Here is a 26,797-nt window from a genome sequence, read left to right as displayed (position 1 = left end):
GGTTGGTCACCCTGTGTTGGTGAAAATGAAAATTTTAAATGAAGCTATCTGTTAGATTTTTATTGTTCTCCAGGTAAAAACTAACTTAACTGGAGATGGTGAAAACGGCTCGTAATGTGGATATAACTACGCGTCTTTGGATACCCCATTCTAAGGGTCGTTTTCTCGAGCAAAGTACGCAAGGCATTTACGACTCGGGAGTATATAACAAAATAGGAACTCACTTCTATTGTTAGTATTGTCCTCTAAACATTGTTGTGCACATTTACAATAGTGCCCATGACGAGCTGTCCTTTGCCCCCCTTTCATCCACCAGCGGCTTTTCCATATGTGGTCTTCGATGCTAGGCTTTTAGTGCTGAAATTATACACCGTAAATGAGAGGAGATTTAGGCCGAGCTTGTTTTCCAATTTGCGTGGAACCATTGTTTTAATGTTTTCCTGCAAATTCGCAGGCCAGAACCTATAGGCTTGATGTCGTCATAAACGGTATCTGCAATGCAGAAGCATTTTTGTTTAGAAGCATTTTACTGCAGAAATACACTCGGAGCGTTGTGTTGAAGGGTTGTATGTAAATCTTTCAGCATAATTGAGCTGTTGTCCCCTCCAACATCTCCGTCATTGCGCCTTCGTCTTCATTCTGTGCAAAAAAATTAAAAATAATGTATTTTTTGTTCAAAAATTATTTAAATTTATTCAGCTTTTAATATTTTTTTTTAACTAATTACATACTTTTACTTGGCGGTTTTTAAGAACGCAATAACATCTGCTCGTTCTTCGGCTTTTTTTAGTCCGGCAAACACCATTTTTGTGCCCGGTATATATTTTTTTGGATTCTCTAAATATTCAAAGAGTGTATCATCTGACCAAACTATGTTTTTTTTCTTATTTGCATCTGTATATTTGTAATCACTTAGAGATCCTATTTTTCTTCCAATTAAACCATAAAGATTTGGGCCAACTTTATGTCGTGCCCCCTTCTCAATTGGATGACATTGAGCACATCTCTGCATAAAAATTTTTTTTCCATTATCTACACTACCTGCTGGAACTCCCATAGTTGTATCTTGTGTCCGTTATTCAAGGTTTTGAGATTCTGTAAGGAAAAATAAGTATATTATTAAGCTTTTATCATCATAAGGTTCGATCCAGAACTTCGTTCTCTTTCGGGATATAACGCTTCTGCTACTATTTGCTTACAAATTTTTAAAATAATAAGTGAGGGTTGTCTTAGTTCAGGTGTTACAGGAATTATTTACTCAACTGTGAGCTTCTGTCGTGCATTTAATTTGGCTTCAATTGTTTGACACACTGTTAAAAATTTGAGCCAACATTTTAAACCCTTCATCGGCTTACAATTTTTTCAAGTTATGAAAAAATGTGAATTTACTTCTGCGTTTTTAAATATAATTCGGTCTAAATTTGAAACGCTACTGACCAAAAAGTCCAAACAATTTTTCCGTCATTTCAACTTTAGCGGCCGAAGGGCAAAGTTAAAGTGTAGTCAACTTTAAGGGCCAATTAATGGTGACTTATAACCATAACCAGATAAAACAGCTGATCGAACCTACCTTATGGAAATCAATGTAATCGATTAATGATGCCATACCACAACGCTAACGCCATAACCATACCATAGCCAACCAATTGGTTTTTGGTTTCTCGCCATATCCATAACCTAAAAATATGAGTTGGTGAATTTAATAACTTATTGTAGATTTTGTTCATTGTTTTGGATACGTTATGACTAAGAGACTTATTTTTTGTGGAATATGTTTGTAATTTTTTGCGTTTTCTTCATTTTTATGAAATTTTCACGACTCTAGGTTAAGGCACCATTAATCGATCACATTGGAATTGGTTATGGATATGGGGTATGGTTACGACTATGGCGTTAGGGTTAAGGAAGTTTAATTAGCCCTTTGTTAATCATCAGCATGGCTTTCGAAAATCATTGGGGGTGGGGAGGGCGAGGTAGCCTAGGTTTAATGTGGTTATATTGTGGCAAATTTTAGCATCACCATGTTAGTAAATAAAGGTGCAACAACAATAAAGCAAGCTGACACACTTGTATACATGAACACATCAATTTAATCATCATTTACACACATACATGGAAGGCGACGAGAAGTACATGCACAAACATAACCAGAAGCTCGAAGTGAAGAGATATCTCTCACACACACACATGCAATCATCAGCCGAATTTCTTACTCACACATACACACGTATATAGCTGGTAACCAAGCCGAAGATTCTAGAAGGTGAAACGTCTAGACCTTTGGAGAAATATGCGGACAAGGCAACAGAGAGTATGAAAGCAGTGCAAGCTGAGGAATCACTAATCAGTTTTATTTAAACACGCTGTTGTGAAGTACGTGATATTAAGTATAATTGTACTACCCCAAGTAGACTAAATAAAGACCATATTGCAATACAGAATATTGGAGTTATTTATTCAACCGTTCAGCTATTCGAACGTTAGCAGAAGGTTTCTAATAAGCGGAATTTCCCAAAATTCGTTACAATTGGTGTCAGAAGTGGGATTGTTGAATAAATTCCAGAGTTGCAGAGCACAACAAGGACATGGCAAAGTTGAGTGAAGTGAAGATCCAGCAACTGAAGGAGTTGGAGAGCCGTGATTAAATACAACCGGCAATAAATCTGAACTTCAGGCACGACTAGGAGAGTTTATGGAATCGGAAGGAATCGACGTTGATGAACACACTTTTCATCCTGAGGAGAAGATAGAGACTCCAAATCCATTGGCAAGTGTAGACACTAACGCGATACTAGCAGTGCTTGAGCAAATGTCGTCACAAATAGCAACCGATATGTCGGCACAGCTCGAAGTACAGAAAACGTATTTGTCATCTCAACTGGAGGAAAGGAAAACATACATGACATCACAAATGGCATCCCAATTGGATGAACAGAAAACACACATGGCGTAACAAATTGCAGAACAAATAAAAGAATAAGAGGCACGCATAACATTACAACTCGAAGCGCAAGAAGAGCGTATCTCAACGAAGCTGGAGCCACAGGAAAACAAAAGTCTCATCGATAAGCTGGAGGCTTTTAGCGAACGACAAGATAAAATGGAGGCAGAGATGGATGCTTTGAAAGATCGGATTCAGGAGTTACAACTGTACCGTCCAATCACTTCAACGTCTACTCTGAAGGTAAAATCTCCAACGTTTGATGGTTCTGTTCCTTTCCAGGTATTTAAGCTCCAATTTGAGAAGACATCAGCAGCGAACAACTGCCGAAGATAAAGTTGCGGCATTGTTCGTTGCTTTAAAAGGACCCGCTGCTGAGATCTTACAGATCATCCCAGAGTACGAACGTAACAGTTATGAAGCATTGATGGCTGCTGTAGAACGAAGGCACGGAAGCGAAAACAGGAAACAGATCTACCGAATAGAATTGCAAAACCTCTATAAAAAAGCTAACGAGACTTGGCAGGAGTTTGCCTCGGATGTTGAAAGATTTGCTCATCTACACCGAGAGGGTAAAAATCCAGAGCTTTATAAATGGCATACGGGGCGTAGAAACGAAGCGAGCTATATACGCAACCCAAAGCCACCATTTGCTGAAACAGTATCCCATGCACCGACTCAGGAAACTACCTCATTATTGATTAAATCAGCGTACAAAGCCCATCATGTGGAAGTGGAAAGGCCAGATTGGGTAGACACAATTTTGGAAGCACTGAAGGGATTACAACAGAAAAGTGTCGGAGTTATGAAATGTTTTAGGTGCGGCATCCCAGGCCATATTGCACGTCATTGCAGCACCTGTTCTAATAGTTCCAACAACGTGGGTGGCCGTAAATGCAGAGCTGAAGGGGATGAGCAAATCTCCAAGTCCACTCAATCGTTGAACTAAAGCGAGTCAGCCGCAAGGGGCAACAGCTGGCTCCGTCAATTGAATGCCCCATAATCTCTATCCCGCAAATTGGAAGAAGGTCAAATAATCTTACTGTCGGAGGACATGTGGATGGAAAGGAACGTTTACTGACTGTATATACGGGTGCATCTCATTCCATCATTCGATCGGATTTAGTCAACAAGAAGATAAGGCCATTGCATGGAGCAAGATTGCCTACAGCCACTGGAGAGGACACCCAGGTATTTGGAGAAGTAGCATGTGAAGTAGCAATTGGGAACGTCATGGTACTACACAATTTTATAGTGGCAGAGATTGTTGATGAAATCATAATTGGAGTGGACTTCTTAATCGACCAAGGCATCAAGATCGACATGCAAAGCAAGACGATGCGATATAAGAACATGGATGTGCCACTTAATTTCTGTTACGAGAGAGGCTACAGCAATAAACGAGTGCTGGTGGTGGAGAATCAACAAATACCACCAAAATCGGAGGCAGTCATCTGGGCAAAGGTTGGTGGAGATTTTGGGACACACAAATTGTGGCTTGTTGAAGCAGCAAACAAATCAACACCGAACGTACTTGTAGGAAAAACCCTGGCTATGACAAAACAGGATGGACGTGTTCCGGTAAGAGTACTCAATGAGTTCAAGTCATCACTCAAACTGACCAAAGGTGCTATATTGGGAAGATGGCAAGAGCTGAAGTAGTTATTAACTGTGAACAGCTCCAGGAACACGTACGCAAACATATTTGACCAGGATGGTTTCGCACCAATGTTGTGAAACATCAAATAGACACTGGTGAAGCGAGGCCGATTCGCCAAGCTCCTCGTAGTGTTCCGCTGGCGAAGCGGGAAGTTGTGAGTCAAATCATACAAGAAATAAGCGCCATCGAACCGTCAGCTAGTCCGTGGAGCTCACCGGTAGTACATGTAAAGAAGGATGAAAAAACGAGGTTTGGCATGGACTACCGCAAGTTCATCGACGTCAGTAAAAAGATAGCTACCCATTGCCAAGAATTGACGACACGGTACAAAATGGTTTTCCACACTGGCAAGTGGAGGTGAAGGAGGAAGACAAGGAGAAAACAGCCTTCAGTGTCGGAGATGGTCTTTGGCAGTTTACAGTAATGCCCTTTGGACTATGTAATGCACCAGCTACTTTTGAAAGACTCATGGATCAGGTACTGAAAGGACTACATTCGAAAGCATGCTTAGTGTACCTAGAAGACATCGACGTATTGGGAAAGAACTTCGAAGAACATCTGAAAAACTTGGAGGAAGTTTTCCCCGAATGAAACGATAGAAGCAGTAAAGGATTGGCCAAGACCACAGAATATTCATGAGCTAAGAAGTTTCCTTGGGCTGTTCATATATTACCGCCGATTTTTTACCAAAATTTGACAGCGTAGCCCATAGCCTCCACGAGCTTACAAGAAAAATTAATGCTTTTGAATGGAAGAAGGATCAGGACGTGGCTTTCCAAACATTGAAAGAGCGTTTGTGCACTGCCCCAATGTTGGCATAACCGATTCCAGGAGCAACGTTTATTCTAGATACAGATGCGAGCGAAGGAGGAGAAGGTAGTTGCATATTACAGCCGATCAATTGGAAAACCAGAGAGGAACTATTGCGTTACACGGAGAGAGCTGTTGACATTGGTAGAGTGCATTAAACATTTTCACAAATACATCTACGGGCAGCGATTCCGCGTCAGGACATATCACGCAGCATTGAAATGGCTCCTGCAGTTCCGTAATCCAGAAGGTCAATTGCCACGGTGGATCGAGCGACTACAAAGCTATGACTTTTGAACAATGGCGGATACAGGGGGGGGGCGATGGGGCGATCGCCCCCCCCCCCCCCCAGACCTACCTGAATAAATATTGGGCGTGCTTAATTTGCCAGAAATTGAAATGAATTTTTTAGATTTCCGTAAAATTGAGATTGAATGAAATATTTCTTATCTTCTTTTGTCTGCTTGTCTAGCGAAAAAGGGTAAATAATAAATAAGTGAGTTTTGCTTTTTCCGCTTATTGCCGCAGATATGCCATGGTTTGTGAATAAAATAGTTGAAACATGGTGACCTTGCAAAACATAAAAAAATTCTTCATATCACACACCAACTTCATTTTTTTTTATAAAAGTTCCGGAACACACCTAATATGTCGTTTCATTTATGCAATATCAGAGCCACTGATGACCTGATACGAAACTTATATTCTCTCTCATTTCGTTTCCAGGAATGGGGCTCGAAATCAGCTGTCTGTTCATTCAATTGTAAACAAAAGTTCATTCGTTGTAAACAAAAGTTCATTCGTTTCCAAGAATGGGGTCTGAAGTCAAATTATTCATCTCTTTTTTTCCTTTTTTGATTGCTGCAATAGATATAGATTCAAAATAACCCACTTAGTTAAAGCCACAAGTGAAACTCTCTTATCAGAAAGAACTAGCTTCTACCTTTGAGCTGTATAAAATCATTTCTTGATTGTTTTTTGTTCGAATTCTTTCAATTAGTTGAGCTAATTTGAGTGCTTAAAGATAAATTCGATACGTTTATTTGTAATTATGTCAAAATTATGTTCTGAAGTTAATCATTAATTTATATTACTGATTTCCATGGCAAAAATTGATTTTGAGCTTTCGGCCATGATCGCCCCCCCCTCATCTGGAGACCTGTATCCGCCCCTGCTTTTGAATTGAGCATCGAAAAGGTAGTACCCATGGAAATACTGATGCAATGTCACGAAAACCATGAAGTTTGGAATGCAAACACTGTTCAAAAGCTGAGGCTAAGGAAGACATTATAAATGTACGGCTAATGACTATAACGTGTAAAGACGAATGGAACAAGGAACAATTAAGGACGTGTCAGCTAGAAGATACAGATCTGTCACATGTTATGCAAGGCTCGAACGAAACGAAAGACCAAATAGAGAGGATATGTCAGCAGAAATTCCTATTGCGAAGTCATATTGGGCACAGTGGAACAGTTTAGAATTGATATCCGGTTGCTTGCATGGAGTATGGGAGAGTGAGGATGGTCAATGTTAGAGGAAACTGATAGTTTTTCCAAGGAAAACGATTCCTGACTTTCTCAACGAGCTACATAATGGTCCAAGTGGATGTCATCTGGGAATCACGAAGACGATCGAGAAAATTAAGCAGATATTATATTGGGTTGGTTGTCGTCAGTCGGTCAATGAGTGGATTGCCAACTGCGAGGTTTGCAGCAGAGCGAAAGGGCTCAAAACCCGAAGTCATGGCCAGATGAAGCAATATAACTCAGGTGCGCCATTTGAAAGGATCGCTATGGATGTCGCAAGTCCATTTCCTACTAGCAACCGCGGAAACAAATATGTACTGGTGGTTATGGATTATTTCAACAAATGACCAGAGGTATATCCAATCCCAAATCAAGAAGCGCAAACAGTAGCAGAAGTGTTCATATACAATTGGGTTGCAAGGTATGGTGTACCAGTGGAGTTACATTCTGACCAAGGCAGGAATTTTGAATTAGCTGTGTTCCAAGAAATGTGTAAGACATTGGGCATTCGAAAAACACGGACAACTGCATTGCATCCTCAGTCCGATGGTATGGTGGAAGATTCAATAGAACCTTCGAGGAGCACTTAAGGAAAGTAGTAGACAAGTACCATAAGGAGTGGGATACACACATATCATTTTTCTTGATGGTTTACCGATCGGCAGTGCATGAGACAACGGGCCAAACTCCCGCAAAGGTAATTTTTGGCAATGAAATTCGACTGCCAGCTGATTTGAAGTTTGGGATAAATGCCGATGCGGAAGGAAATGCCAAGAAGTGTCTTGGAGGAAGAGATGAGGGAAATACACAATCTTGCAAGACAACGAACCAAGATTATTAGCAACAAGATGAAAGCCAGATATGATAAAGCAATTAATTCAGAAGGTTTTCGGGAAGGAGATTTGGTGCTGCTATACAACCTACAACGGAAAAAGGCTTGCCCCCGAAATTGCAGTGTAATTGGGAAGGCCAAGACAAAGTTGTGAAACGGATCAACGATGTAGTTTACCGCATACTAACTAATGGCAAAGCACGAAACAATATGAAAGTGGTTCATTTGGAAAAGCTGGCAGCGTGTAGATCGGAAAAATTGTCTGATCGGGATGATCCGAATTACATGGAGGGCAGTGTGGCGAACTTTAGCATCACTATGTTGTTAGTAATTAAAGGCACAACAACAATAAAGCAAGCTGCCACTCTTGTGTACATGAACACATCAATTTAATCAACATTTACACACATACATGGAAGGCGACGAGAAGTACATACTCACACTTACACTCGCATATATCTGGTAACCAAGCAGAAGATTCTAGAATGTGAAACGTCAAGACCTTTGGAGAAATACGCAGACAAGGCTACAGAGAGTATAAAAGCAGTGTAAGCTGAGGAATGACCAATCAGTTTGATTTAAACACGCTGTTATGAAGTACGTGATATTGAAGTTTAACTTACTACTCCCAAGTATACTAAATAAAGACCATATTGCAATACAGAATATTAGAGTTATTTATTTGACGGTTCAGCGATTCGAACGTTAGCCGAAGTTTCAAATAAGCGGAATTTTCCACAATTCGTTACAATATTAATCGTTCCCGAGATGGTCGGGCTTGTACCTTAATGGTGCTTTCTTACCGGAACGTACAGGATCTGTATCCGGCAAAGGACCATTAACATCGATGACACTCCACAAAGCCTTCGGTAGTGTCTTTATCGTTAATACAACAACAACAACAACAGAGAAACGCTGATAGCTACTTAGAAAGCAATAGGTGAGCAGCTTGTGTTCTACTCGTCTCCGAAATAGTCGCCGAGCTTAACACTGCAGACCTGTAAAAAATACCGCGTTTAGAACTGCCACTAGATGTCTTCTGTCTGTGTTGGAGGAACTTTTTCAGAAAAAAGAAGACTAGATGGCAAGAAAAAAGCCAAATATACATTTTTAGTGCTAAAACATGCTAGCTCTTTTATTCATAAAAAATGAAAAAAGTTTATCCAGCTCTTATAATTAAAAATGTGTATGGAAATGTCATTTTAAAACGCTTTATAATCCTTTTTTATTTTTTATGAATAAGGTGGTAAAAGTTTAAAGCAACTTTTAAAGCGATTAATGTACAATTTTTTTTCACAAAGAACATAACAGCATACAAGTTTCATATATTCAGTAAAAAATTTATTATTGGGGTGTTCCATCGTCACGGGTGGAACAATTGTACGCAATATTTCATTTTTGCTGAAGCATTCTGATAAAACCCTCCATAGATTTCAGGTTCTAATGTATACGTTGAGACACTTAACATTAAAGCAGTATTGTTATAAAAAAAAAACACAATATCTTAGTATACATGCAAATTAAAATAAGTTTTATAACTTTTGCTGTGGGTGGGGCAAGAAAAAAAACTATCCACTTGTGAAGTTATGTATTAAAAAAACCTACGAATATATAGAAAAAGTTTGTTTAGATGTACGAACGTTTGGGGAATCGAATAGCGTAAAAGTAAGTAATTTTTCTTAAATTTGTTATGATGTAAAATGCAAGTGTCACCGGTGGGACATATTCGAATTAAAAGCCTTCGATGAACTTATTAATAGTAAATAAAGTATTCCAAAGGTTCAAAAATGGTTTACGTAATGGAATCATTTCATGGACTTAACAAATTTAAGTAAGGGAAAATTTTAAGACTGACTCAGATTCAGGACCATGAAAAGACCCCTTTCATAGATGTCGTATTTTGATTAAAATGTCTACTGGACGTAATTAGTTACATAAGGTTTATAAGGCATATTAGCAATGCCTACCCATTTCTATTAACTGTTTCTGCGTACTTCTCTAGGGCATTTTTGAATAATTCCTTAACAACTTCTAGGAGGTCCAAACTGGATCGTTGGATATATTTGAAACGAGTTTCTAACAACTTAAAAAAATATGAAATAAGAGCACGACTTGCAAAATGAAGAAGAACAATTTGCGACTTTTTTGTTACGGGTGGGACAGAGCTAAAACTTTTCGATACATCTTTTAATTAGAATGAATATATGGCTTATATGTGTCTAAATCAGCTTTATTAAATACTGTAGTTATTTATCTTATTAATCACTCGAATGGTAAATCGCAAACTGCTTGACAACTTTTTCAAAGCAAGCTGTTTCAACCTTATTGAAAAAAGGTGTAAGAAATACATTTAAAAACTAACTTTAATATTTTTAGGTTGATTGAAGGTTTTTACAACATAAGTGGTAGGTCATATTGCCTCCAGTTTTATAAGAACAATTATCTCCGCACCAAGGTTCACTTTTTCATGGAAACTCCCTATTATTTTTTATTCCAATTTAATAAAACATAAACGTGACCCGGCCTATGAAAAAGTAGCTTATGGGTCAAAAAAGCCAATGCAAAAGAAAAACTACTAAGAAACTGAAGAAATGCATTGTTTATCTTTAACAGCTGTTTCTTTTTTGAGTCATAAGCCACCTTTTCATAGGCCGGGTCACAAATAAAGAAATTTACAAATGCAATCAACTTTTTTTTTTAAATAAAGCATTTGGCTACTACCCTACTAGGATAACTTTTTAAGTGTCCTTCAAATATTTCAATATTACAGTGTTCTTCATTATATGATGAGTTAGAATCAATATTTGAATACATAGTTCAATGACATCGTTTGTTGTAGTAAAGCCGTGGCAGTACTTTTTCCCCTTCTTTATTCCGTATCCTACATAAAAATTTAATTGAATACTTTTGAATGAATTATACTAAGCTGCTTCATTTTTACATTGTTCGTATATGCAATTTTTTGTCTATCGTATTTGTTTCATTATTTGGTTTTACAGCACTCAGTGCTTTTTAAACGGTTTTATTTAGGTTGAGTTGACTGGCACGAATTTTGTAATTGAAATTTAAGTAACTTCCCGATAAGCTACAAGTTTGAAACTAGGACTATAGTTCAGAACCCGATGACATTGCAATAATAAGAAACAATCGCCGCTAGGTGGCGCAAGGATCGAGATATTCACAAAAATCGTATTTGTGGCCCGATTTGGCTCATATTTGGAACACATAATACATACAAGAAAAGAAAGCGGCCTATGGCAAAGAATCGACGCTAGGTGGCGCAGAGATCGAGATATTCAAAAAAATCGTGTTTGTGGTCCCATTTGGTCCATACTTGGAACACATAATACATATATGAATAGAAAGCAACCTATGATTTCCGATTTGGCTCATATTTGGAACAAATATTACACAGTCCTGTAGAAGTGACATCAAAATATTTTGGAGTTGGAGGAGGGACAAGCATAGGTGGCGCAGAGTCGAGTAAAGTCTTTGGAAGGATTATGTATTCAGGACTTAGATTGTAACAAATTGTCAGCAGAGTCCTTGTAATAATAGCCGTGTTTTTTTATACACGTGTATACGTTTACGTTTGCGCGTAAAAGAAAAACGCCTATCCTCGCTTAGATAATGCTTAGGAGACCCATCTAGCGGTAGTGGTTAAATCACTAACTACAGGCACAGGGTGTACCGAAAAGCGGAGACACAACCCTCTGATGGCCATAGAGTATAACATATAGCTAAATCAGTTGCGATGAATTGTGGACACACATAGAATACATAGAATTAGTGTAGAGGGTGAAACAAAAATACATATTTCAGTTACATCTGAGTATAATACGTATTGAAATTTAGTAGTACACATTTTATGCGCAGCAATTTCAGAGGTGTATTTAAAGTTTGACGCTAGCAGTCCATATAAAGTTTAAGCGTATAGACGTTTACGTGTAAAAAAAAAACACGGCTAATGAGTCACTAAATGAACTAAATAGAATGAGAAATAATAGGCAATTAAATAAAGACTAAAAACTTGAAAATAAAATAATTAAAAAAAAAATGTTTAAGTTAAACGGTTTTATTGAAAACAATACTTACATGAAGTAATAATAATATTACAGATAGAAAATAATTAGGTAGGTCCTAGGTAGTAGTCATCACACTCATCAATATAGGGCGTTGATCAGACAATTAAATGACCCCTTTACTTTGAAAGTGGTATAAGTCATTTCATGTCGTTTAAGTTCAGGGTAATTTGTTGGTATCTTTCCTCGCCTCCTGTTTGTTAGAGTCCAATAGCCAAAAGATGCAATTCTTATTATTAGTATATAATTGTAGAACCATCTATATATGAGTTCGTTGAGAAATAACAATGCGTTTAAGACCATGAGTTGGAAATGATTTATACCACTTTCAAAATAAAGGGCTCAAATAAAAGCGTTGGACGCATCAAATTTCTATTGATAGTCTTATATAAGACCAACTGAACCTCAATAAGGTTATGCTACGCCTCACACTTTTGGAAATTTCAAGTGCCCAACGCTTTTATTTAATTGTCTGATCAACGCCCAATATTGATGAGGAGTGTGATGACTAGTACCTAGTAGAGGTTTACGCCGATCACTTTATCGGCGACGGCGGCGGCGTGGGTGGCGCGCCGGCGTACGCCAGTGTTCTTACTTTAAAAACCTTGATTCCTTCGTCGACGCCACTTTCCTAGAAGCTTTAGGTGTAGCTCCAAAAACTTTCTAGCGGATGGTTTTGCTGCGCTATGCTACCGAGCTACACCAGAGAAACACCTTGAAATGTTAGGGAATGACTATTCGGCCAAGGATGCCGCCCTCTAAATAATAACTAAGTGGATATCATTGCGTAACTCATGGGTGAAAGTCGTATAATCCTCGGCGCATCTACATAATTAAAATTTTACAAGGACCCTGGATAAAATTTTTAAAATGTGGGCCAAAATTTGCAGACGGTTGTGTTCACAACATTGATTTCAATAGTCTTCGTTAAATCAAAACGAATATTTTAGAGCAAAAGTCGAGCGATTTTAAGTTGAAATATGTTAACTGCTGTTTTCCGGCCTTATGATATAAGAGCTCATTATGGATTACCGCGTGACTTCAGTTTTCAGAGTTCGACTGTCCACTACGTTAGGGTAGTAGCACACACGGTCATTAGTTCGATTGTCTTGGGAAAGCTTTTGCTTCACCACTTTGAGTGTTCTTGCGAAGGAACAAAGCCTCACCTGATAAATATATGTGCCTACATATTCACATTTGTAAAAGGAGTCGTAACGTGTAGGTGTGTGATTCACTCCAAGGGACTAGTTTTGGTTAGGGCTGCCAACTTTAGGAAATGTCAAACCGGGAGACTTGGGTGTTGAAGGATGAACTGCGAAAATCAAAATTAACATTTCAGACGCTTTGTATAGCTTCCCAAATAAACAACAGATGTTTGAATGTAAGTCCAAGTGATTTTTCAAACCCTTCTCATACGAGAATATATGTTCCTCAACTTAAGTATGAGGTAAGAATCCATTCAAAGAAGTGTTTATGCCCCTAGAACGTACTAAAGGATTTTGTATCACTGAATGCGCTTATTCTTACAGCCAATCGCAAAATAAAATTTTTAAAAAATCGGCACCTTTTTTGGGTAATTTGTTTTTTTTTTAAGAATTTGAGGACAATTTGAAAACATGTTCGCCTTGAATTCATTGCTCATTATTAATTTTTTGAAAAAAATATGCAAAGTGAGATATAAATTTATTATATAACTTTTCTTTTAGTGTTTTGTTTTAATAAATTGGTGAATTAGGTGATGCAAAGTCCGCCTTAAGCTGACATCGAAAGCGCCTGTTTTTTTTAAATAACTTTTGAACAGTTAGAAAGAGTTAAATTTCGCAATTAGTTTCTTATAACTGGCGGTGATGCGCATCCGTTGATACCACTTTCCACGATATCCGACCAATTTTTGACATGAACAGTAAACGGCCTAAACAGTCTTAAACGAGTAGAAAATATAGTAACGCGCCGGACGCCGCCGCCGCCACCGCGCCGATATTTTTGACATTCGGCGGCGGCGTGCGAAAAACGACAATAATCGGCGGCGGCGGAGCTTATCCGCGGCGTATATCTCTAGTACCTAGGACCTACCTAATTATTTTCTTGTTTTTATACTCAGTTGAGCAGAGCTCAGAGAGTATATTAACTTTGATTGGATAACGTTTCGTTGTATAGGTATAAAGGAATCGAGATATATATAGACTTCCATATATCAAAATCATCAGGATCGAAAACAAAAATTTGATTGAGCCATGTCCGTCCGTTAACACGATAACTTGAGTAAATTTTGAGGTATCTGGATGAAATTTGGTATGTAGGTTCCTGAGCAATCATCTCAGATCGCTATTTAAAATAAACGATATTGGACCATAACTACGTCCACTTTTTCGATATCGAAAATTTCGAAAAAACGAAAAAGTGCGATAATTCATTACCAAAGACGGATAAAGCGATGAAACTTGGTAGGTGAGTTGAAATTATGACGCAGAATAGAAAATTAGTAAAACTTTGGACATTGGGCGTGGCACCGCCCACTTTTAAAAGAAGGTAATTTAAAAGTTTTGCAGGCTGTAATTTTGCATTCGTTGAAAATATCATGATGAAATTTGGCAGGGACGTTACTACTATTACTATACATGTGCTATATAAAAATTAGAAAAATCGGATGAAGAACACGCACACTTTCAAAAAAAAATTTTTTTAAAAGTCAAATTTTAACAAAAAAATTTAATATCTTTACTGTATATAAGTAAATTATGTCAGCATTCAACTCCAGTAATGATATGGTGCAACAAAATACAAAAATAAAAGAAATTTTCAAAATGGGCGTGGCTCCGCCCTTTTTTGTTTAATTTGTCTAGGATACTTTTAATGCTACATGTCGAACAAAACATTACCAATCCTTGTGAAATTTGGTAGAGGCTTAGATTCTAGGACGATAACTGTTTTCTGTGAAAAAGGGCGAAATCGGTTGAAGCCACGCCCAGTTTTTATACCCATTCGACCGTCTGTCCTTCCGCTCGGCCGTTACCACGATGACGTGAGCAAAAATCGATATATCTTTACTAAACTCAGTTCACGTACTTATCTGAACTCACTTTATATTGGTGTAAAAAATGGCCGAAATCCAAATATGACCACGCCCACTTTTTCGATATCGAAAATTACTAAAAATGAAAAAATGCCATAATAATATACCAAATACGAAAAAGGGGATTAAACATGGTATTTGGATTGGTCTATTGACGCAAAATATATCTTTAGAAAAAACTTTGTAAAATGGGTGTGACACCTACCATATTAAGTAGAAGAAAATGAAAGTTTTGCAGGGCGAAATCAAAAGCCCTTGGAATCTTGGAAGGAATACTGTTCGTGGTATTCATATATAAATAAATTAGCGGTACCCGACAGATGATGTTCTGGGTCACCCTGGTCCACATTTTGGTCAATATCTCGAAAACGCCTTCACATATACAACTACCACCACGCCCTTTTAAAACCCTCATTAATACCTTTAATTTGATACCCATATCGTACAAACACATTATAGAGTCACCCCTGGTCCACCTTTATGGCGATATCTCGAAAAGGCGTCCACCTATAGAACTAAGGCACACTCCCTTTTAAAATACTTATTAACACCTTTCATTTGATACCCATATCGTACAAACAAATTCTAGAGTCAGCCTTGGTCCCCCTTTATGGCGATATCTCGAAAAGGCGTCCACCCATAGAACTAAGGCCCACTCCGTTTTAAAATACCAATCAACACCTTTCGTTTGATATCCATATTGTACAAACGCATTCTAGAGTCACCCCTAGTCCACGTTTATCGCGATATCTCGAAAAGGCGTCCACTTATAGATTTAAGGCCCACTCCCTTTTAAAATACTCATTAACACCTTTCATTTGATACCCATATCGTACAAACAAAACCTATAGTCACCCCTGGTCCAACTTTATGGCGATATCTCGAAAAGGCGTCCACCTATAGAACTAATACTGTTTTCACACAGAAACTTAATGATCTCATTTCACCTGCTAATGAAATCGTACATTTTTTGCTTTCACACAGAAGTAACTGCTCGATTAGTATGAAGGATGAGACAGACAATCATGGCGGAACGATACAAGGTGGGAGCATGGTGACATATCTACAAACAAAAAAAATTCCATGTACTTGTAAATTCGATGGACAAATGTCAAAATCGTACTGCGCCGGTAGTTGATGTATCAAATCAAATAAAAAAGGTTATAATCAGCTGTTCGATGCGGCCACCTTGTATCGTTCCGCCATGCAGACAATGACATTTGCTTTGAAAACTAAGAAACGGAAACGGAAGCGGAACGCTGCCAAAAGAGTTGCATTGTGCTTTTGACTTCATTAGGCATTCGATTAGCTACTAATGAAATAATAATAGATTCGAATTTTGTAGGGAAGATTGAGCTCAATAAGCGTCTTAATGTAGAAAATTGCCTTTATTATTCAATAAGCCGTCTGTGTGAAATTAGTATAAGGCCCACTCCCTTTTAAAATACTCATTAACACTTTTCATTTGATATCCATATTGTACAAACGCATTCTAGAGTCACCCCTGGTCCACGTTTATGTTGATATCCCGAAAAGGCGTCCACGAATAGAACAAAGGCCCATTTCCTTTTAAAATACTTATTAACGCCTTTCGTTTGATACCCATATTGTACAAAAGCATTCTAGAGTCACCCCTGGTCCACCTTTATGGCAATATCTCGAAAAGGCGTCCACCTATAGAACTAAGGCCCACGCTCTTTTAAAATACTCATTAGCACCTTTCATTTGATACCCATATTGTACAAACGCATTCTAGAGTCACCCCTGGTCCACGTTTACGGCGATATCCCGAAAAGGCGTCCACCCATAGAACTAAGGCCCATTCCCTTTTAAAATACTTATTAACACCTTTCGTTTGATACCCACATTGTACAAAAGCATTCTAGAGTCAACCCTGGTTCACCTTTATAACGATATTCCGAAAAGGCGTCCACATATAGAATTAAGGCCCACTCCCTTTTAAAATACTCATTAACACTTTTAATTTGATACCCATATAGTACAAACAAATTCTAGAGTCAATCCTGGTCCACCTTTATGGCGATATCTTGAAAAGGCGTCCACCTATAGAACTAAGGCCCACGCCCTTTTGAAATACTCATTAACACCTTTCATTTGATACCCATATCGTACAAACAAATTCTAGAGTCACCCCTGGTCCACCTTTATGGCGATATATTAAAAAGGCGTCCACATATAGAACTAAGACCCACTCCCTTTTAAAATACTCATTAACACCTTTCATTTGATACCCATATCGTACAAACAAATTCTGGAGTCATCCCTGGTCCACCTTTATGGCGATATCTTGAAAAGGCGTCCACCCATAGAACTAAGGCCCACTCCCTTTTAAAATACTCATTAACGCCTTTCGTTTGATACCCATATCGTACAAATAAATTCTAGTCACCCCTGGTCCAACTTTATGGCGATATCTCGAAAGGCGTCCTCCTATAGAACTTAGGCCCACTACCTTTTAAAATACTCATTAACACTTTCATTTGATACCCATGTCGTACAAACAATCTCTAGAGTCAGCCCTGGTCCACCGTTATGGCGATATCCCTAAATGGCGTCCATCTATTGAACTATGGCCCGCTCCCACTTAAAATTCTCTTTAATACATTCCATTTGATACACATGTCATACAAACATATTCCAGGGCAGGCATGCTTAACCAACGAACCGATATCATTTCGTTACGATAATTAACTTTAATAAACGAAACAAAGTCATTTCGTTTCGTTTATTAACGTTAAGAACGTCAAATTAAAGAAATGATTTCGTTTCGTTTTCTGCCATATCAAAACGAAGTCAAATCGTTTATGTTGATTATTAATTTCAAACTATGCTGGTAAAGCTGATTGATTGCGGAGTCATTAAAGGTGAAAGCATTAGCCAAGCTGATTGCAACTTTTCTCATGAATTTTGACAGTACGAACATTTCTCAGAGTATTTTTGACATTACCACCAACGAATTACACAAACAAATTACATGGAGTTTGTGTGTGTAATGCCGCTCGCTGTTACCACGTTACGGTTTCAACATGACTATAGCATTGCCAGCACAATTCAAACATAAAGTATCACGTTTTTGTTAATGTTTTTAACGTTAACGAAAGCTTTTCGTTTCGGTTAAAAACGAGATACAATTTATCTTGATAATTTCTTTATCGATAATATTTCGAAGTGTTTCAACGGAAACTGTGGAAATTTTTTGATAAACGATTAGCTTAACGTTAAGGTGCGTCCCTGTTCCAGGGGGACGCTAGGTTCATTTTACTACGAGGTGATTTTCCCTTATTTTGTCTCCATAGCTCTCAACTGAGTATGTAATGTTCGGTTACACCCGAACTTAGCCTTCCTTACTTGTTAGTATTATTATTACTTCATGTAAGTATTGTTTTCAATAAAACCGTTTAACTTAAATTTGTTTTCATTATTTTATTAAATAGAAATAATAAGCATTTGTTTTTATTAAAAAACTACCAATTACATGCTAACAGATCTGCACCACCTGAGGGGTACCGGTGCGTATACGCAACAATTTTTTTTGTTTCTTGTTACATACATAAAAATTTACAAGCGAAGCTAATATAAAAGTCATTGTGAATTCATACAAGTGAAAAATCTTTCTATTCCTCCATTGCCATACCTACCTGTCAAATAATTGCTGACAAGGAGAACGGCTGTCGCGAATGGCCAGAGAACGGAATAAAGGTTTGTTTTTCGCTCGCGGTTATTAAATTGAAGTGCCATGAATTGCCCATTTGTGTTTCAAATCAGCTTTTCTCTTAAATGTGAATACAAAAATTAGACTACATATTAATATTCATTTCCAAAATCTAGTTAATAAATTTATTTTGAGCAGCCAGCTAAGCAAACATCTTAAAACATGTAAATAACGCAATATACCAGTCGTCTACAAAACGGTTTAAAAAATAATATTGAGCAAATGATTTACGTAATCGCACAGCGATTGAACAGGTGATCGAGGCTGTTGTCAATTATTATTTGACAGGTAGGTATGGCAATGGAGGAATAGAAAGATTTTTCACTTGTATGAATTCACAATGGTTGCTCTATTAATTTAATAGAAAAACTTCTGCTTACTACGTATGTAGGTTTGATACAAAACTGTTTCTGCTTTCTGAAATTTTGACAACAAAGCTAAAAGATTTCTGAAAAATGAAAAATAGAAATTTTTCAAGCTAAGTGGAGAAAAAATATCTAAATCTAGGGTGAAAAAGCTAAAATGGTAACACTAAACGTAACACGAATGTCAACAAAGAATCCAGACAGCAAAGAGCTCCAAAATTACAGAGAGCTTTAAAAAGCTAAAAACTCAATATAAGGAGGGTAACAAAACAAAAGGAGAAACAGATACATATGTACAGATGCATGCACGGTTTGGGACCAAAATTCACGGAAAAAAAGGACCAAATCTCAAAAAAAAGGACCAAATTTTTGTTTTATTTTATTGGTATATAAGGAGGTCGTATTCGTTGTAAAATACAAAACTTTAGGATGTTTCCATGGTTTCCTATATAAAATTTTACTGGACATAATAAATACTTTGCTTAAATTCAAGGAACAAACAAAAATAAAATGTAGTTCATGGTATTATATTTTCACATTTCTAGAATAGGTGTATGTCGTTCACCAACCTAACGTTGTGAACCTAGATTTGCTCACAAAGCTTTTAGTTCCAGCATTATATTGTTGGTTGCAATGAAATAAAATGTATAGCGCAGTTAAGTTTTAGTAAGGAAGGGTTCAAAAATTTGCGTTCTGGTCGAACTATGTGTAAAACTCAGTAGAGCATAAATGAAACTAAGCAATTTTGTTAGTTCTATTTCTATAGATGCTTACTTTTTCTCTTAACGTTTAAACTTTACATCATAGCCTAAATTCAGTAAGTGTGGCATCAGGGTTAATGCTAGCACCTACGGGGATAATTTTACACACAATATTTCTTCCAAAATCAAATCTCTTTTGCATTTGCTTCAAAAGCTGAATAAAAAAATAAATTTTTTTAATCGCATTCGTTGTGCATTTATAAAGTTAATGCCTTCAAGAAGTATTTCTGCCTTCCAGTTAAAATATTTCTTGTGCTGGGTGAAAAAGATTTAAATATCGACGTGCCTTCACAAACTCTCAATATTCCTCGCTAGGCTTGAAGTAAGTAAGTGGCAAGTACACTTAATACAAAAGAAATTAGTTTAATTCTATTACTTAGTTTTCAATTCATTAAACTCCACGCTTCATCAGTTGCAAGCCTTGTCAAATTTCTTAGAGGCGCAAGTGCATTTGAAATACATACTTTTAGCTCTACTAGTGACAAAAATCTTTCACGAAGTGTTTAATAACCGATGGAAATATTTAGTCATTATTATTATAAATATTAAACAAGCGTTTTTTTCATAAGTCGGCTGTGTCATCAACAATTAACGACAGTGTGTTTGCCAACACTTTTCTTTTTAATGAATGCCTCGCCTAAATTATTTCCTTGGTGAAATGTCACTGTTTTCGTACATTTTTATTGACTGAGCAATTTTTTGTGGTGAGAAATCCATTCAAGTAAATACAAAATTATACGTGGGTTAACGAATGTGCTGCACATTTTTTGGGCAATATTGTGAATTTTTACCTGAGTGAAAAAGAAAGAAAAGTACCAAAATCGTGGCAACTGCCTAAAAAGGACCAAAATTGAAGATAATGGACCAGGGGGTCAATTCTCTAACTGTGAAAAACTGAAAAATGTACACTCATTGAAAACTCATTTACACACACAATTTACACTTTAAATTTTCATGTGATTCTGTAAATTATTGTGCACATTGTTTTGCTGAATGAGCGCTGAAAAGTCTTATGTATGTCAGTGAAAAAATATTCATCAAACGCCATGAAAACAAAAAAGTCATTCTGCAACAGTGCGTATGAGTTTTGAATGTCACAATAGTGTACACTGGCTACCAAGAAAACTCACGAAGTTTTTATCAGTGAGTTTTTTTGGGGAAAATTTTAGAATAGCACCCCCCGAGTTCGGGGTAATACTTGGTATCAAATGAAAGAGGGAGTTGTTCCGATCACAAATATATATATATATATTTTAATTTAAGTTCTTTGTTGTTAAAGCTTGCAAATTTAGCAAATTTCTATAGCACTTTAAATTACAATTTACATATCTTTCAAAACCTTAATCCACATACATATCTATATAAATTGGCAACGATAAACTTAAATTGCATTTTTTTATATTTCATATTTCATTTTTGCATTGTTTTTACTTATTATAAATGTTTTTATTAAATCAATCGCGCTTTTGTAGCAACATGCACATTTATATATATATATATTTTATTGATGACATTACAAAGCTGTGCTGCCACATTAACAAAAAAAAAAACAAATATAAATATTACCTTACCACCTTTCAGTTAATAAAGAAAAAGGAAAATATATATTTTTACTACTCATTTTGAGAAGTTGGAACACCTTTTCGCGTAGGCGGCCTTCGGCCGCGCTTGTAAAAAATAACCCTGGGCTACGCCATGCCAAGTCCGGATGTGTGGTATAACCGTGGCTACCGCCACGGTGATGTCCTTCTGCGTAGTACAACCTTCTGCCTTCTGTTTGCCACGGTTATACCACACATTCGGACTTGGCATGGCGTAGCCCAGGGTTATTTTTTATAAGCGCGGCCGAATGCCGCCTATGCAGAAAGGTGTCTACGCAGAATTACTGTGCATGGCGTAGCCGGTGTTGGATCGGCTAACATAACAATAAACAAATTTTCGGTAAATAAAGACTAGAAAAGTTACAAGATATATGTATATACATCAGATGAAAGGTATTTTTATAAGTTATTTTTACATTCTGCACTTGTTCCGTTTTTTAGATGTGGCAGCACAGATTTGTAACGTCATAAAATATATATACGTATACACATATAAAAGTTGTATAGAAATTTGCAAACTTTAACAACAAATAACTTTTAAATTATAAGTTTGCGCACTTTAAAATATATATTTGTGATCGGGAGAACTTTGCTTTACAGAATCAGAATCTCAAAGTTTATACAATTTCTTATGCACACTTTAAAACTCACAGTTAGCGAATAGGGCCCCAGTGGACCAAATGGGGTTGGAAGGGACCATTTTTGGTCCAAATGGACCTAAAGTGGCAACCATGGGTGCATGTATCTGACGAGAGCACGTTGTCTACCTTGGAGGAGAATGAGGGCAAACAATCAATCGTAATACATGCGTACATACTTATTACGTTATTGCTGTTGTTAAAGTTTAGCTGTTGCAACTGCCTCAGACTTAAGTTTTCCAATTCATAACTAGAAAAAAAATGTTTGTATATTTATTTGCTTTTGTCACAATTGAATCTTTGTTTCGTTTGTTTTGTCAATGTTTGGTGGCTTTCCAGTTGTATATGTATGTATATGTAGCAATACTCACGTTTCTCTATTTTGAGTATCTCCGAGTATGGTTGGAAATTTGTGGAACTCTTACCGACCGTCGTCAGCTCATTCAGTCAGCTGACGCAGTTTGAATTGATTGTTCGCGCTAGATTTCCAATTAGCGATTATATGCTTTTGCTGATGTTAAACGTTGCAGCTTGAAGAAAAAAAATTAGATCGAATAGTGACAAATTTGTGTAAAAACAATTGAATAATAAAAGTATAGTAAAAATACATATGTATATTAATTAAAAAACGTCCAAATATTTACACCCAATTAAGCAGTTGTCTCCACTGGGAAACGCACTACATCGTTATCACTGCGAGTAAGTTGGTAGCAATTTTAAGTCACGAATTTACTTTTAAATAATCACGTTACAGACAGTTGATTTTGTATTTTCCGTTTGGAAAAAATTACAATTTCAAAATGGCATTGAAATCGAATTTGAACAATAAGAAAACATTTCAAACGCATAGTGAAAAATTTGTAACCTCGTACTTTGAATGTGTGTGAATGTTATACAATAGGGATGTTCAATGTATCGGAACTTCGCGATTGGGAATTATCTAGTTGTGAATTTGATATCCAAAGTCATTCCTCAATAGCTATCCAACCTTTGAGAAATCTTGCAAAGTTTATAGTTCTCGATTTGATCTCTGACGTCATTCTCAAATTATTATCCACCTTTGAGATATTTTCAGAAATGTATAGTAACGTGTTCCGCCTACCACGCCGAAATTCCTGGATTCGAGCCCCCGACAAAGCAACATCAAAAATTTAGAAACAAGTTTTTCAATTAGAAAAAAAAAAGTGTTTCTAAGTGGGGTCGCCCTTTGGCAGTGATTTGGCATACACTCCTAGTGTTCATATTTCTGCCATGAATAGCTTCTCAGTGAAAACTCATCTGCTTTGCATATGCCGTTCGGAGTCGGGGTAATACATATCGGAGGTTATCGCGCCTTTTATTTATTTTTTTTGATATCCTACTTTGGATATCGAGTTGAGGCGGGTTGAAAAAGTCTTCTCCAAGGCGGTACCACCAGTTGGTAGCAAAAATGGAGCCCATAAATTAAAAATAAATTGTTCGTATTTTTCATTTTCGTGAAAATACTGTAGTATTGGAGTCTTCTATTTGAATCCAATTAGAGAACCACACTTGAGTTCAAGTAACATTTATGCTTATATAATTTTTTTTCTGAGAAGGCTATGATTCTCAAGTTGAGCCACTGTTTCGAAACAACTTGAAATTTTAAAAGTATGCTATCTATCAACATGATCCCTAATGGTACTCAAGCCCTAATGCTTGTTGGGTATATTCGATGCCATTGTGAAGAAACGCAAATAGCTTATAGGTTAACTAGCTCAGCTTAAATTTCAGTCGAAGTAGACTTAAAAACTGCAGGATAAGTTTAAGCGTAGTTTAACTGACAAACTGAGTTGAACTTGTTCTCAGAAATTGGGCCTTAGGCCAAAGGTCCACACTAGGCGACCTCGGCTATTCAGACAGCTTAGAAGTGAAATATATAGCTGACCAAAATGATGCAATTGCATGGAGTACCCACCAGCCCGGTGTGGAGTTCTGAATGCTTAAACAAACAAATATTCCATTTAAGCAACAACACTGCACAACATTGAAATAAATATACTTTCAGCGATACATTACTCAAGTCTAGTCTAGTCGAGTTGGAAGAACAGTTAAACGTCATTTTCGTACTACTCAAAAAATCTCCAGTTTGTTTTATATGGAAAAGCGAAAACAATATTAAAGATCTTTCGCCGTAACATCCTACCAATAAGGGTTTTCAAAAGAAACCAACAGTTTATGAGCTGCTTCTATAGCATAATTCAGAATAGCATATTGATAAGTTGCAAAATATATGAATAGAAAGCAATATTTGGTGTTGATTTTGGTGAGCTAGCAAGCTCAATAATTTTCACATTACATTGAGGTGAACCATTTTCAAATCGAGCTAGAAATAGCAAGTTATAGCCAATTTAGTAAAGTTATATAGCTTCATTTGGTATATCGACACTACAGCAAATTTTATCGGAAAATTATAGGAATACTCGTGTGGATTTTATGTATCAAGTTTCGATTGATGTTTTGTACAGTATCAATATGCTTAATGAACCCTCACCATTTATGTATTTAACTAGCTATAACTTTACCATCTTTTAACCGATTTGTTGAGTAATTGAACAGATATGATCTGGAATTGAGTAAGCTTTAATATCAAATCAAAATTTAGGCAAAATACTTGCTACTTATTGAGATATTTTGCAACGAATCTAAACTCTGCTCTATTATCCGCATAAACGCACGAATATTTTCTAAGCAATTTTGATGTTAGGGCGAAAGAAGATCTTTAATGGGGTGAAAATCGTTTTCACAGTTATGTACCAATATTGGGGATTTTATGGATAGTACGAAAATGGCATTTTCTTGTTTTTCAAGTTCGATAACTTCCCGAAATCTCAGACCCAATACATTGTTATTGATTTTTACCTTCATAATCTAATGTTTCGAGTTTTTTCACGTAATTAATGATTAACAAATAACGTTTTTCAATTATTTTATATAAACTTTTGCATATGGTTTCAAACATTTTCAAGAGCAACGTGGCAGTTCTAAGGGTTATCCAATTCGGCTGAAATTTTGCACAGCTTATTTTTAGATCATAATTTATTATACTTTTCTCGGCAAAGCAACCTTTTTTAACGGACGCCTTAGTGTACAAATTGTTAATTATTTTAAGAAATGTCAGAGAAACCTTATAAAATATTTCATCGAAACTTGAAATTTTTGCATAATTTTTTCATATAACGGATTGCTTACCTATTTTATTCACATGTATTCGAAGAGCAGGCACAGAAAATTGTAATGAGAACGCGACATGAATTTTAAAGATTCATTTAGGTTTAGTTAAAGACGCGTAGAAATAGAAATACAATCGCCAATTGGCTGTTTTCGTTCGAACAATACAAGTATGTGTTTGTCGAATAAAAAAGGTCAAAGTAGAATATAAGAGCCGAATTTATTATTTATAGTCGCAGATTTCTGAATACAAAGTTTTTTGCGGTTTTTTAATGAACACTATGTATCTCGTATAAATATAATAGCAAAGGAAACACCTGCAAACATTTAAGTTTTCGGTTTATTAATACTATGTACTGTGGTGCAATTTACCTCCATCTGCAAGTCAGATATATTTTCACTGAGAAGCTTTTCATGTCAGAAACTCACTCGGTGTTTTTAAAATCACTTCCGAGAGGCGATCCGGATTAGAAAAACTTATTTCTAACTGAACAAACTTTTTTCTAAGTTTTTGATGTTACTTTGCCCGGGAGTTTTATGTACATCACTAGTGGCGTACAAATGTCCGCTTTTCATTGACATAAAAGTCTTGTTTGTAAGATAAATACATACATACATATTGTAGTTATATGACAATACAGTGGCGTAACTTTACCATGAGGGGCCCGTGGCAAATTCTTTTCATGGGACCATATCACTAAAAATCGTCACGTACTCAGTTTAATTTTAATAAAATTGGAGATATCAGCGTACTCAGTTACACGTTGTATATGTCCACTAAAGGCCTCCTCTCTTAGACAAGAGAGAATGGTCTGTAGTCCATGCTAGCCCAACGCCGAAACATGAATGCACTTACAATGAAATAAAAATAAAGATTTAATTCCAATAAGATATATATTTAAAAAAATATTTTTTTTCGAGATTTCTCTTCCTCAAAAGTGTCATAACGTCATAAAAGTTTAAAGATCGAGGTATAGAAAATAGCCAAGTTACATAACTTATCTTGACTCATAGAGTTTCTTTAGTAGGTTTTTATCAATTTTAGTTTTGAAAATGATCGTTCAGCACTAGCTCTAGTCACAGGAATTGTAAGAAATAAAAGTAATGCAGTGCATACTTCAGGAAAGCTGCAACACATAAAGTGATTTTTTATTACTAATAAATCAGCGAAGTCTCTAATACTTGACGATTTTTCTATTTCGTCTCTGAAAGTGGGTCGAAAACTGAGAATTTCTCTGCAAAATGATTAAGATTTGTCTTTTTTATAAATCTTAACAAATTCTAGAGCTTTTTTTTAGAAGATCAGTGTCATTTAAAACGTTTAAAGTGGAAGCCTACACAAACTGGAATTTGCAACAATTTCATTCATTGCGGGATTTCAGTTGGTTTATAATAATGTCCAATACTCGAAAAAATATGTTCACTTTGAGCAAACTTTCCGGATCTTGTAGACGCTCATCTTCGCAAAGGTCATCAAAATTGCTATTTACCATCCTCTGGCGAGTTTTAGAAAATTCAGGGGTGATGGATCATTTTTCCGCTACACTAATCGCCTCCATTTTTACATTTTCAATACCATGTCA

At 36.5% G+C, this 26,797-nt stretch overlaps 2 protein-coding genes across 5 annotated transcripts in view; one reads left to right on the top strand and one right to left on the bottom strand.

Moving 5' to 3' along the window:
* Nucleotides 1-627: 627 nt before the first annotated feature.
* Nucleotides 628-25,736, bottom strand: LOC137240392 (cytochrome c-2-like). Of its 3 annotated transcripts, XM_067766603.1 has the most exons (4): nt 25,236-25,553; nt 22,397-22,555; nt 732-1,095; nt 628-639 (listed from the first exon to the last, which is right to left on the bottom strand). In XM_067766603.1, exon 3 carries the CDS (start codon nt 1,055-1,057, stop codon nt 734-736), a length of 324 nt encoding a protein of 107 aa, XP_067622704.1. In that variant the 5' UTR covers nt 1,058-1,095; nt 22,397-22,555; nt 25,236-25,553; the 3' UTR covers nt 628-639; nt 732-733. The 3 variants fall into 3 exon arrangements, with proteins under 3 accessions (XP_067622704.1, XP_067622705.1, XP_067622703.1); XM_067766604.1 differs by lacking the exons at nt 628-639; nt 25,236-25,553 and adding an exon at nt 25,587-25,736 and having other exon boundaries at nt 667-1,095; XM_067766602.1 differs by lacking the exon at nt 628-639 and having other exon boundaries at nt 667-1,095.
* LOC137240393 (uncharacterized) overlaps nt 22,458-26,797 on the top strand; it is a 92,069-nt gene continuing 87,729 nt past the window's right edge. For both annotated transcript variants that reach the window (XR_010949713.1, XM_067766605.1), the window contains exon 1: nt 22,458-22,724. The gene's annotated coding sequence lies outside the window, so the exon portion shown is untranslated. The remainder of the gene's footprint in view (nt 22,725-26,797) is intronic.

Source organism: Eurosta solidaginis, chromosome 2 (genome assembly GCF_040869045.1).
Source record: "Eurosta solidaginis isolate ZX-2024a chromosome 2, ASM4086904v1, whole genome shotgun sequence".
NCBI classification, from domain to species: domain Eukaryota; kingdom Metazoa; phylum Arthropoda; class Insecta; order Diptera; family Tephritidae; genus Eurosta; species Eurosta solidaginis.
This window is presented reverse-complemented; position numbering and strand designations above follow the sequence as displayed.